This window comes from Dreissena polymorpha, chromosome 5, assembly GCF_020536995.1.
Source record: "Dreissena polymorpha isolate Duluth1 chromosome 5, UMN_Dpol_1.0, whole genome shotgun sequence".
Taxonomy (NCBI): Eukaryota; Metazoa; Mollusca; class Bivalvia; order Myida; family Dreissenidae; genus Dreissena; species Dreissena polymorpha.
The window spans coordinates 94,346,106-94,358,788 of record NC_068359.1 but is presented as its reverse complement, the minus strand read 5'-3'; the positions used below and the strand labels follow the sequence as shown (position 1 = coordinate 94,358,788).

Genomic DNA, 12,683 nt, shown 5'->3' with positions numbered 1-12,683 from the left:
TCACTCATGAGAAAACAGGGTTTAAAGCATGTGCGAAATGTTTTCCCAGATTAGCCTGTGCGGACTGCACTTTTCGCCTAAATTGGAGCTTTGCTAAGTAGAGATTTCCTTTCAACGAAAAGTTTAATAAAAGCGGAAGGCGTTGTCACTGATAAACGTGTGCGGAGTTATAGTGTGACACTAAACGCACACGCAATAAACCCCGCAGTCCGCACAGGCTAATCAGGGACGACACTTTTCGCTTTTATGGCATCTCTCATTTAAAGGAATTCTCTTTCACACAAAAATCCAGTTACGCACGTGCATTAAACCCCAATTTCCCAAAGCGGGGCGCATATAAAAACTCACCTCTTATTTCCGCAGTAATTCCTTCCTCAAGACCTATATAATCACTAAAAGACAACGCATGGTTCTTTCGTTAATTATTACTTCCTAGTACGCAAACTTAATGCACAAATTAACACCCGAAAATCCACTGTATTTACCAATTAGTTCATCTAAAAGCTATTCGTTAGAACTAAGTTAAACCGGCGCAATTCGAACCGTCATATAATCTTTTGTATCCGTACTGGCTCTTACCATATTTGATGGTTCAATAACTTCCGGGTTTTATCCTGTTTACTTCCCATGGCAAAACGTGTCGACTGTAAACAGTAGTATTTTATATACATTCACAACTGTAGGAAAAATTACAATTTAATAGACTTTGAAGGACATTGCCGTTTTATCTGACAGGGTATATGCACGGACTCTGGATGAGGTCAATATACGCTCCGTGGTAATGTAAGCCTCGCTCTATGAAAAGCGGGCTTCATGTCGGTGCGCAGTGTCTACCATATTAGGCCTATGCAGTCCGCAGAGGCTAATCAGAGTAGACACATTAAGCGTTTATGGTATTTTCGTGTAAAAGGCAGTCTCTTCTTAGCGAAAATACAGTTGAGGCAAAAAGTTACTTATTCGAAATAAAACGCGGTCCGTACATGTTGATTGTCTACTAAGTAAATTAGGTAGGGGGTGGGGGCTAGGACGAAGGCCGGGCCCACCAATAACGCAGCCTCATATGCGAAGTGACCTTATTAACGGCGAAATAAACACGTTCAAGCGCATAATGCTGATTGAGAAGCTTAAGGCTTCTTGAGACACACTCGAGTATACTTTCTGGGTACAAACAGAGAGAATTACCCAAAAATTGGGATCTTACACGGGGCATCTAGATCGGTAGGCGCACACCGTATCCATTGCGCCGCCGAGGCATGTTACACGTATGGCTGACAACAATCCAGTTAAGTACGTAAGCCTGAGAGTAGAAGAAGAAGTAAAGAAACACCCTGTATTTCAACAATATTCACACAGGTATAATATTGACTTGCTCCCCTTAAACCCTGAACACATAAAGTTCTCATAATGCTGTGGTTTAAAAATATATTTGAGTCATAATATAGAGGATATTTGTTGAATTCGGTGGATTATCGATTTTAATTCACGAGTGATCATAGAAAATATATATTTTCTATGATCACGAGTGAATTAAAATAGATTTTCCACCGAATCCAACAAATTTTCCTTTTATTTTATGCTTTATTCACAGTTTTTATACATTGTTAAAGAGTTTAACTAATGAACGTCGCTGGGATAATGACGTCATTTTGTAAAAAAATGACGTCATTTCACAGTAAACAGTGAAAATTAATTCGATAATTTTCACTGATAATTTTCACTGTTTGAAACAGAGAAATTATCAGAATTAATTCAATGATATTTCTCTATAAACCACCGGAAAGCATTAAATAAAAAAATTGTATTCACTCTCTGCAGCTTAAAAGCACATACACTTTATGTATCAATTGCGATCCAGAAGGGATGATCAGCATTCTTTCAATATTGCTGAAATGCCGTCTATGCATTTAAGTGACGAAATGTATTAACATCACATGTACTAATAAGCTAGTCTAACAAACGAGTCGTTAATCGTGAGTTCAACAGCGCGTTTCAAAAAGGGCTAAATCTGCTTAAACAATGTTGCATAACGCACACAAAAATTATGAACAGAGTCTATAAGAAAGTATAGTAACTTACACGAGATTATCTTATTCTTGCAAATAAAATACCATATTAACAGTCGGTATTCCCCTCTAAAGAATGGAAGAGAAACTGTTGTATCTTTTAAACATTTCTATACAAGATAGCAACAACTCAAAAAAGAGCTCAAAAACTTCGTGTTGAAATTAAACAGATATCTTAGGGTCATGTAAGAATCAAAATCATTTTTTTTATTTGTCATTGTTTATTTGTGAATAAATATTTTTTCTTGATATGTCTAAATTAAACAACTCAGGTTAACTCTTTTATGGTTAAATGCATATGCAGTATGCATAAGACACAAACGTCTGGTTAATTTTTCCTTTAAACAACTTAATATAAACATTATTTTTAATAACAAATGTAATGCTGAAAAAAGACCTTGTAAATATTTAAACAGTCAATTGCACAAAAGTGTTTGTATTAAAGCACACATTTGTAAGCGGATAATGAATAAAGATGGTCATATAAAGCACATAATTTACAGAGAGATTGGATAACAGTATTGTAAGCGGAAACTGTATATCGACTATAGAGGTAATAAGATAAATTTCAGACAGGAAGAATATTCAATTTAAGAAAGTAAACATAATTAACAATTAATTCGCAGAAAAAAATAGAATTTTGAAATAAAACAATCTCTGAAAAGAAACAAAGGAGCTCGATATGACACTGTCTTTTCATAATGAAATAATACAAATTTTTACTATAAATATTACAAATTCATAAATCATGGGGTGTAATAAGCATCCCATGGGGCATTATAATATAATTACTCCAAGCCAATTTTTACGCTGGGGCATTATAATATATCTTTTGTGTGTGTGTGTGTGCAGAATTTTATTCATTCCGTATAATATTACATACATACATACATTCATACATACATACGTAGAATAGTGTGTACATTCATACAAAGTATTATGAATTTTATAATAAAAACAAAGCATTTCATATTTTATATTATAATACATCTATCCCAGGTGAATGCTTATACATATGAAAAGAATCCAATTGTATGACATAGACAGAAGCCCCACTTAACACGGTCTAGTCAAATGGTTGTCGACTAAAATTTCATCAAAATTCACAGAAATCCGCAAAGGCAACTTAAAAACAAACTCACTCAATTGAATAATAAAAATCTGAATACAATATAACTGAAACTCTATATTGAACCCGTAAGTTGGATAACGCTACATGAATCTTTGACTCGAACTTAAATAGTTTGTTTCATAATATATTATTATAGTGAATAGACAAACCGTTTATCTCATTCATATCTAATTCCAGTAATTCTTACCATAAAATCAATTCATATGCACTTCCATTTAAATTGATTGCATTCATTCCACTTGATTAATAATAAAATCTTGGACGCCTACCGTTCTGACTAGAAACACCACGTAATAACCTATTAACTCGTAAGAGGCCATAGCCGTATAACAGCCTGACGGACGTTCTCACTTCGGCAGGCAGTTCATATGAAAATTAATTTTTAAGTATCCATACAAACTCTTCAACAACTGCTGTCATTTTTTTACATTATCATTTAAAAAAAGATTTACCAGCCATTCAGAATACAAATAGGATGTAATAAAAGCAGTTTTTCTTATAGTTTTCATAAATTTAATTATTCAGAAATGATTGTAATAGAAAATCAAACTATTACAGATGCTAAAACCTACGTATGCATATACATCTATCTTTGACATTTTCCAATACCAGAATTTTGGGAGACAATCATCAAATTCAAATGTGATACAAAATATAAAAAATCACACCTTCATTTTATGGAATAGCCTATAGCAAATTGATGTTTGCACTATACTCAGCATTATTAATAAAAAAAAAACATATTGCAAGTACAATAAACTTCATCTAAAACAAGTAACAATACTATGCTTAATATAAAGGCGAATTAATATGTATCAAGGAAAAATATGAGGTTTCTTTTCCTGAAAAATGCATTCGATTTACCCCCTCCACCACACAAAACAAGAGGGCCAAGATGGCCCTAGTTCGCTCACCTGAGAGAAGTCGGTTCATTCAATCTTGACCAAACGTCAAACTTGACCTAGATATTGTGCAGACAAACATCCTGGTTAAGTTTCATCAATATTGAACCCAAACTCTGGCATATGGAATGATTTTGTTTTTGTAAGATTTGACCTGGTGACCTATATTTTGAGTTGACCCCCCCCCTTACCAAACATCAAACTTTGCTTACAAAAATAAATATTATGACCAAGATTCATAAAATCTGAAACAAAATTGTGACCTCTAGAGTGTTTACAAGGATTTTGTATAATATAATGAAAATTTGGACCAATCTTTTCACCAAGTTTCATGATGATTGGGCAAAAACTGTGACTTCTAGAGTGTTCACAAGCTTTCTTTACTATTTAAATATGAGAAAACTGCCCCCCCCCCTCCCCCCGGGAACCATTTTCAAACTCATCTCTCATAATCAAGAAAACAAATGTTCTGACCAAATTTCATGAAAATTGGGCCCAAAATGTGACTTCTAGAGTGTTTACATGTTTTCACTATATGCATATAGAGAAAAATGCCCACCCACTGGCGGCCGTGTTTTTTCGCCGATCTGGACCATTTTCAAAGTCGTCCGAGATATCAATAAAACCAATGTTTTGACCAACTTTCATGATGATTGGGCAAAAATTGTGACTTCTAAGAGTGTTTACAAGGTTTCTTTATAGCCAAATAAGGAAAACTGCCCCCCCCCCCCCCCCGGCAGCCATATTATTCAACTGACCGGAACCATTTTCAAACTCAACTCTCATTTCAAGTTAACAAATGTTCTGACCAAATTCCATTAAAATTGGGCCAAAAATGTGACTTCTAGAGTGTTCACATGTTTTCACTATTGGATACCCCAAGGAAGAGCAACGGTAAGAAAAGTGTTAGCAAGTTGTAAAGTGTGTCGACGGTTTGAGGGTGGTGCGTATAAACTACCACCTATGGCTTCTTTACCATGTTCGCGTGTGTCTAGGACTTCGCCTTTTTCTAAGGTCGGTCTTGATTATCTTGGACCACTGAATACAAAGGAAAACAGAGACTCAGTTACAAAAAAGGTTTGGGTATGCTTATTCACCTGTCTCGTAACTAGAGCGGTACATCTCGAATTGGTATCAGACATGTCAGCACAATCATTTCTATTGTGTTTGCGTCGATTTATTGCTGCCAAGGGTACACCTATTGAAATTATTAGCGATAACGCTCAACAATTCAAACTATCAAGTGACGTAATTAAACGGATTTGGAGTGATACTGTGAAACATGAGGACGTTCAAAATTACGTTTCAAGCGAAGGAATAAAATGGAAATTTATCATAGAATTAGCCCCTTGGATGGGAGGCTTTTACGAACGTTTAGTTGGTGTCGTAAAACGTGCGCTACGCAAATCAATAGGCCGGAAAATTCTGACATTTTAACAGTTAACAACGCTACTTAAAGAAAGTGAAGCTGTTGTCAATTCACGACCATTGGTTTATGTTGGAGAAGATCTGAAGTCGCCCATTACTCTCACGCCAAGGCATTTTTTATGTTTGAATCCGCATACAGGTATACCGGAAATGGAAGACGATACCAATGATCCAGAATATAAACCATTCGAAAGTAGTGCTGACACATTGCTGAAAATATGGAAAAAAGGTCAACGTATATTAGATATGTTTTGGACGATTTGGAGATCTGAGTACCTTTTAAGTCTCAGAGAACGAACACAGTGTAAACATAAATCGCATAGAATACAGTCTTCCGAAAATCCAAGTGTTAATGATATAGTGTTAATCAAAGATGACGTTTCTCGTGATCGATGGAGACTCGGGAAGTTGATTAAACTGAATATGAGTCGTGATGGTCAAATTCGATCGGCAGAACTTGTAACTAGCAAAGGAACAGTACTGAAAAGACCGTTAAACTTGTTGTACCCAGTGGAACTTGCTTGAAATAGTGAAGAATAATTTATGTAAATCAGAAATTATACAAAATACAAATAAACATAATTTTTTTGCAGGAGAAGGTCGCATACATGCGAATTGTGTAAATAATTTAGTGCAGAAAATATATTGTATGTACACATATATATAATATACAACTCCGGTCAGACCGGAGCATAACGTTAAAGCGTTTGCTATGCTTCATGATGAAAGTAAAAAAAATGTTAATTTCGTGTTCCATGTGCATATTACCGGAGCAAAGTACATTATTGTGAATTGAGGCGACGTGCACGTGGATCTCGTGAAAATATAGTAGCGGAATTTCCCGCACAAATATATTACCGGAGCAAAGTACAATATTGTAAATTGAAGCGACGCGCACGTGGATTTCGTGAAAGTGCTGAATACTTGTCTTCCCCTAACCATTTTATCAACAGGAGTGGACGTATTTTCAAAGTGTTCTTTTTTTACCAAATTAGCAATTATGTATAGTTGTGATACCTGTGACAGAACTTACCTGTATAAAAGGAATCTAAAAAGGCATATTTCTGAACGCCACAGGGAACTTAAACATTGGAAATGTGTTGAAATGTGTTGTTCTGCGAAGTTTATTCGGCCAAATTATTTATTAGATCATCTGATAAATATTCACAAGTACACGCGTTCTAATGCAAGAACTGCAACATTGAATGCAGAAAGCGAAACGCAGAAATCCACTGCATACTACGAAGACATTTCGTCATCAGATGATATTTTTGTATTATTGGCTGAAAACGAAGAAATAAATCAACTGGATTATGAAAATGGAATAAATGATTTTGATACTAGAGATTTGGATAGTTCAACGAGTGAAGTGATTGTGGAACCAGAAGTCAATGTGTTGGATACCGTCAGTGGCCACGTTACTGATGATATCTTAAGCGTAGACGTCATTGACTGCAACGTCAGTGGTAACAACGAAGAAATTGCCGCAAGTTCCGTTGTGTCAGCAAATGTGTCAGATGACGAAAATAGTGTTGTTACAGATGACGTCATTAGTCGACGTGTTGGTGACGAAGAAAGTGCCGCTAATACCGTTTCAGAAAATGAGGACGAGTCGGATTACGTCAGAGATACTGATAGTGATAAGTCTGAGGATGTTATCGTGATTAGTGATGTTAGTGATGATGAGCTGTATCCAGTAGTGACTGATTTTGGAAAATGTTTAACTGTGGAAAGGCGATCGCTCAGAACGGAAGTGGAAGTCTGGACGAGGATCGGATTGAGATTTACTACCTACAGCGGAAGTGAGCCTTTGTTTCGTTCGGTGCGGTATGAAGATGACTATTATAAATACACCACGAAACAGTAACTTTGAAACGAATACTAGTTTCATATACACATGCAGGGACAATTACAGATAGTAATTCTTGTACATTATTTCATTGGAATTGATTAAAATTTGAATGTCATAAATGGTTAACATTATACCTATATCTAGTTAAGATTGAATATATGTTTGTAATGATGAAAATTGTATGTTCATGTATTAGCTTGATCACGAAAAATTTGTTTTATATCACATTATATGATTATGAATAATATCTATTATTTTTCATTCTCGGTCGGGAGTGTCGTGAAGATCACGAGTTTGTTGTTTTAAGACTACTCCGTTGTTATTGTTTTATAATCTTTCCGGAGTTTAGGATCTGTTTCCGGAGTATATTTGTTATATTACCGGAGTTTTTTCCCCGCCTAGAATGATATTCATGTAATTAGCATGCTTTTCTTGAGTTTTCGATGTATAAATACGAGGATATATGTTGTTCAAGTTTTTAGAAAGGATTTGATAGTTTTTTTGGAATTGTAAGAATTTATATTTATGTATTTAGGCAATATAACATCACCAAATTAAATGGAAATAATTACTTTCAGTGTTTTAATAAAAGGAAATCGTGAAATTAGAAAGTGTTGTGTTTCTCTTGGGATTTAAAATTAAAATATTCGATGTGGCAATAAGGTAAATAATTCAGTCTAATTAAACGGTTGCGTCTATCCAAATGATCAGTTTGCCACAACCATACGGGGCGAAAATAAAGGGCCAGCCCAGAAACCAGATGCCAACCGTATCATGGCATGCTTAATTGTCAAGCTCTGCGGCGCCTTCCCATCCCCCCCGAGAAGCGAGACGGCCAAAGGCAGGACCGCTGGACCCTGGTGACGCGGGCCTACCGCAATATCCGTCAGCTGGTGCTGGACAGCCCGGTGGTAATGAAGAAGACAGCCTTGCAGCTCTTCAATGTCAACAATGCCACTCTCACCAAGTGGTACAATGACAGAGTGAAGGTTATTAGTGCAAATATAACCATAATTAATTTATTGGCAACAATGCAGTGCATTAAAAAACTGTTAACATATGTATTGCAGTTCTTATTTGACCATTTGTCTGCTTTCAGAGTCAGGAGTTGCTCATTCTTGAGCAGGGCATCTGGCTGCCAGTACCCCCCATGACAGCGACCATGCCGTTGCCACCAGCTCTGCAGATGGCCTCCGCGTCATCGCTGCCACCTGTTCCGCCTCACCTTGCCCACCAGTTCTCCGGTCAAAAGAACCTGGCAGGTGCTGCGACAGTGAAGAAACGCCCTTTTCCCATACATCCAAAGCCTGAAATCCTATACACGGCCACTCCTCTCAAGCTGGCAAAGGAGTCTCCGGAAGCCCGGACAACTCTCTGGTACCACCGGAAACAGAAGGAGAAGGAGGCTGCGGGAGAATATGTAAAGCGTAACAAGCAGCAGCGAAGCAACAGGACATACACATGCAGCAAGTGTAGTGAGCTACGCCTTCCTCTTGGCCACACGCAGTATTACGGCAGCTGGTTCTGCATGAAAACGGCAACACAGACTTTCGAGGAGTGGCGCCAGGAAAAGGAGGAGGAAAGGAGGAAGCACAAAGAAAATGCAAAGCAGTGATTTTTCTAACTTGTTTTTGTTTCTTGATTGGTTGATGCGGTTCCATTTGTTCCAACTTTGATTTAACTTTCAACCAATGAAACTGGACGCTTTTGGCGCGTGACTCGTGACGTATTCGCTTTGTTTCAAGGGCGCAGCCATCTTGGATTTCATACAGTCATTTTAGCGTTATTTAGTGTCTTTTATTCGTTATTTTACATAAACTTCGATTTAAATTAGTGCCTTTTATTGGGATATATCTGCATCAGGCAGGAAACTTATATTTTTCAACCGTAAATGTGCTGTATTATAACCCTAAAACCCTTTTTAAGAGTTTTTTTTTCTTTGACAGACATGCAAAATATCCCCAAAGTCAGGAAGCATGGGAATGGGTACATTATCTTAGCCCCAACTGAGGCAGCCAAGTCTGCCAATACCATCAAGGCTCAGAGGGGTACCAAGCCCAAGTCGCTATGCAAGACCTCCGAGCAAGTGCGGAAGGAGGCAGAGAACGCCGCACAGAAGGACGGGCGGCCCAATCCTGACAGGTTTACCCTGTTGGGCTTTAATGAGCTTCAGGTTGGTCAGTACCAGGGACAGACATTCCACTGGTTGGCAGAGAGTGACATAAGCTATGCTGCCTACCTCGTCAACCAGATGGAGCTTGAAGGCGGCAACACCGGCGACAACTTCATGAATCATAATAAGCAACAACTGAAGGTAAAAAAAAGTTTCATTTCTTTGTGATACAATGTTTACAACTAATGTATAAATAGTTTTGATTATGCTTCATATTTTCACTTTACACAGGCCTATCTGCAAGGTTTCCCCGACGGCAGACTGGCCATCAAGCAGAAGGGGGACGAGATGCGGAGGAAGGCGGACATGGCGCTTTCCCAGAAGAAGAAGGTCTCTGCTGCATCACTGTTGGCTTCTTCCCTCAGCCCCGAGGCAGTTGTTCAGAAGCTACAGAAGTCCAAGGCTACAGCTACTGTGACAGGTAAAAAGCAGTTCATGTAAAGGCATAATGAGTATTTGTGTGTACATATGCATAAATTGCATCACATTGCAATGGTATGTTATTAAATTAACAGCAACGACAACCTCTCTTGGCGATTCGGAGCTGGTGGAAGCAGCCGTTGCAGCCGAGTCACAGGCTTCTGCGACCAAGTCTGCCCCTGTTGTCCCGGCAAAAGATGTGCCGCTCTCAACTGCGACAGAGTTGCGGAAGGAAGTTAACCTTGCAAGTATTATGAAGCAGCCAGGTATGCATTAGCATTGATGAGCATCAGCCAGTTGTGGTACTACCCACCACAGCCAGCCAGTGTCAACACAGGCCTGCCAAATGTTGACCGGTACTTTGGCCACCCCCTCCTGTGCTGGATGCCGCGTCGTCTCTGGAGGACGCGCTTCGAATGCCAAAGCTGTCGTAAGGAGATGGTGTCCGCTGGTCCGTACGAACACGTCCGCGAGGTCTTGGGGCTCACTGGCTATTATTACTGTGTGACAGAAGAGTTGCAGTGTAAAGGCTGCCAGAAGCGACTTCTCAGCTGGAGCCAGGCCCACCTCGACCAGCTGGACGCATACCACAGACAACTGTTTCCTGTGCTGCTTACCTACAAGTAAGTACACGTGACAGTTAAACTATCCTTTTCACTCAGCTTAAAGTACTTTAACGCTGTACATGTTATCTGTCTCTAGCGTTTCTCAACATTTACGTATTGTTGCAGGTACGCATGTGACATCACTGTTGTGACCCTTATGCGGACGCGGGGTCTTAGCAACAGTGCAGCGCAGCTTCGGGGCAAGCTTGTGGAGGAACACAGCCAGGAGTGGATGCGGAAAGCCGGGCACTACCTAGGTGACTGCGAGTCCATCTTTAACTCCAAGCTCGTTAGCCGACAGTCCATCTGTGAGCCACCCGCACAGCCCGAGGTTCCGTCTGCCTTCTGGTTGAGGTCGGTCTACTGCAACGACATCATGGCCAGGGTGGATGCAGTCAAGGCGGCCATCACGTCTACTTTTGGCAGAATCCTGAAGATCGACTCAACCAAAAAGGTGCTTATAGCTATGTACCTTTATATTTAAACTGTGTAGCAAAAGCAAAAAAGCATCACCTTTTAGACTGTATGCAGATATTAACCTCACTTCACTTGTGTCTTGTATTTACAAATAGGTCACCAAGAAGCTGACGGGTCAGACCAGAGGCAACGCCACATGGGCCACCAACGTCGGCAATGAGAAGGGCCAGGTTCTCATGTGCGTCATGACATGTGCCAAGGGAATTGGGCTCGGACCCATGATTGCCGGACTGGTCGACCGGATGACAGGGCTGGGCAACCGCCGCCACAGGTGGTACATATAGAGAAAAATGCCCTGCTCACTGGCGGCCATGTTTATCACCGATCTGGACTATTTTCGAACTCGTCCAAGATATCAATAGAACCAATGTTTTGACCAACTTTCATCATGATGAATAAGGAAAACTGCCCCCCCCCCCCCTGGCAGCCATGTTATTCAACTGATCGGAAGTCCGGAACCGTTTTCGAACTCAACTCTCATATCAAGGAAACAAATGTTCTGACCAAATTTCATGAAATTTGGGCAAAATTGTGAATTCTAGAGTGTTCACATGTTTTCAATATATACATATAGAGAAAAATGGCCCGCCCACTGGCAGCCATGTTTTTTCACCGATCTGGACCATTTTCGAACTCATCTGAGATATCAGTATAACCAATGTTTTGACCAACTTTCATGATGATTGGGCAAAAATTGTGACTTCTAGAGTGTTTACAAGGTTTCTCTATAGCCAAATAAAGAAAACTGCCCCCCACCTCGGCAGCCATGTTATTCAACTGACCGAAACCGTTTTCGAACTCAACTCTCATATCAAGGAAACAAATGTTCTGACCAAAATTCATGAAAACTGGGCCAAAAATGTGACTTCTAGAGTGTTCACATGTTTTCACTATATACATATAGAGAAAAATGCCCCGCCCACTGGTGGCCATGTTTTTTCAACAGACCAGAACCATTTTCGAACTTGTCCGAGATATCAATAAAACCAATGTTTTGACCAACTTTCATGATGATAGGGCAAAAATTGTGACTTCTAGAGTGTTAACAAGGTTTCTCTATGGCAAAATAAGGAAAACTGCCCCGCCCACTGGCGGGCATGTTTTTCAACGGACTGGAACCACTTTTGAACTCAACCAACATATCATTAAGACAAACATTTTGACAAAGTTACATGAAGATTGGGCATGAAATGTGACTTTTTCTTTTTTTGACCTTGTGACCTAGTTTTTGACCCGGCACGACCCAGTTTCGAACTCGACCGAGATTTCACTGGCACAAAGCTTCTGACCATGTTGCATGAAGATCGGACAATAAATGTGGCCTCTAGAGTGTTTAGGAACAAATGTGGATAAACGGACGACAGTCGGACGGACAAAGACCGGTCACAAAAGCTCACCTGCACAATCAGGTGAGCTAAAAAATGTCACAGAAGATTTCTTAGATTGCTTCACTTTTTTTCAAAAAGTTGCATCTTTTTTCACAGTTTCAGAATACAGCAATATCTGGAAATTATTAACTGGTGTCACTCTGGCATTGGGACTGTAAGTAGCTCCTTTTGTTCTTTAATGATTGTGATTTATATTGTACAAGTTCAATAACCAAAGTATGATGTCCGCTTTCGATTCATCAC

The 12,683-nt window shown here is 39.2% G+C and overlaps 2 protein-coding genes across 3 annotated transcripts in view; one reads left to right on the top strand and one right to left on the bottom strand.

Annotated features, from left to right (window-relative positions):
- LOC127882295 (uncharacterized) overlaps positions 1 to 599 on the bottom strand; it is a 32,136-nt gene extending 31,537 nt beyond the window's left edge. For both annotated transcript variants that reach the window (XM_052430855.1, XM_052430857.1), the window contains exon 1: positions 349 to 599. The gene's annotated coding sequence lies outside the window, so the exon portion shown is untranslated. The remainder of the gene's footprint in view (positions 1 to 348) is intronic.
- Positions 600 to 9,785: 9,186 nt separating this feature from the next.
- On the top strand, positions 9,786 to 12,553 carry LOC127881183 (uncharacterized). The gene is made up of 4 exons (XM_052428886.1): positions 9,786 to 9,971; positions 10,066 to 10,593; positions 10,702 to 11,029; positions 11,148 to 12,553. The coding sequence occupies exons 2-4, from the start codon at positions 10,253 to 10,255 to the stop codon at positions 11,334 to 11,336; spliced, it is 858 nt and encodes a 285-aa protein (XP_052284846.1). The 5' UTR covers positions 9,786 to 9,971; positions 10,066 to 10,252; the 3' UTR covers positions 11,337 to 12,553.
- Positions 12,554 to 12,683: the final 130 nt, after the last annotated feature.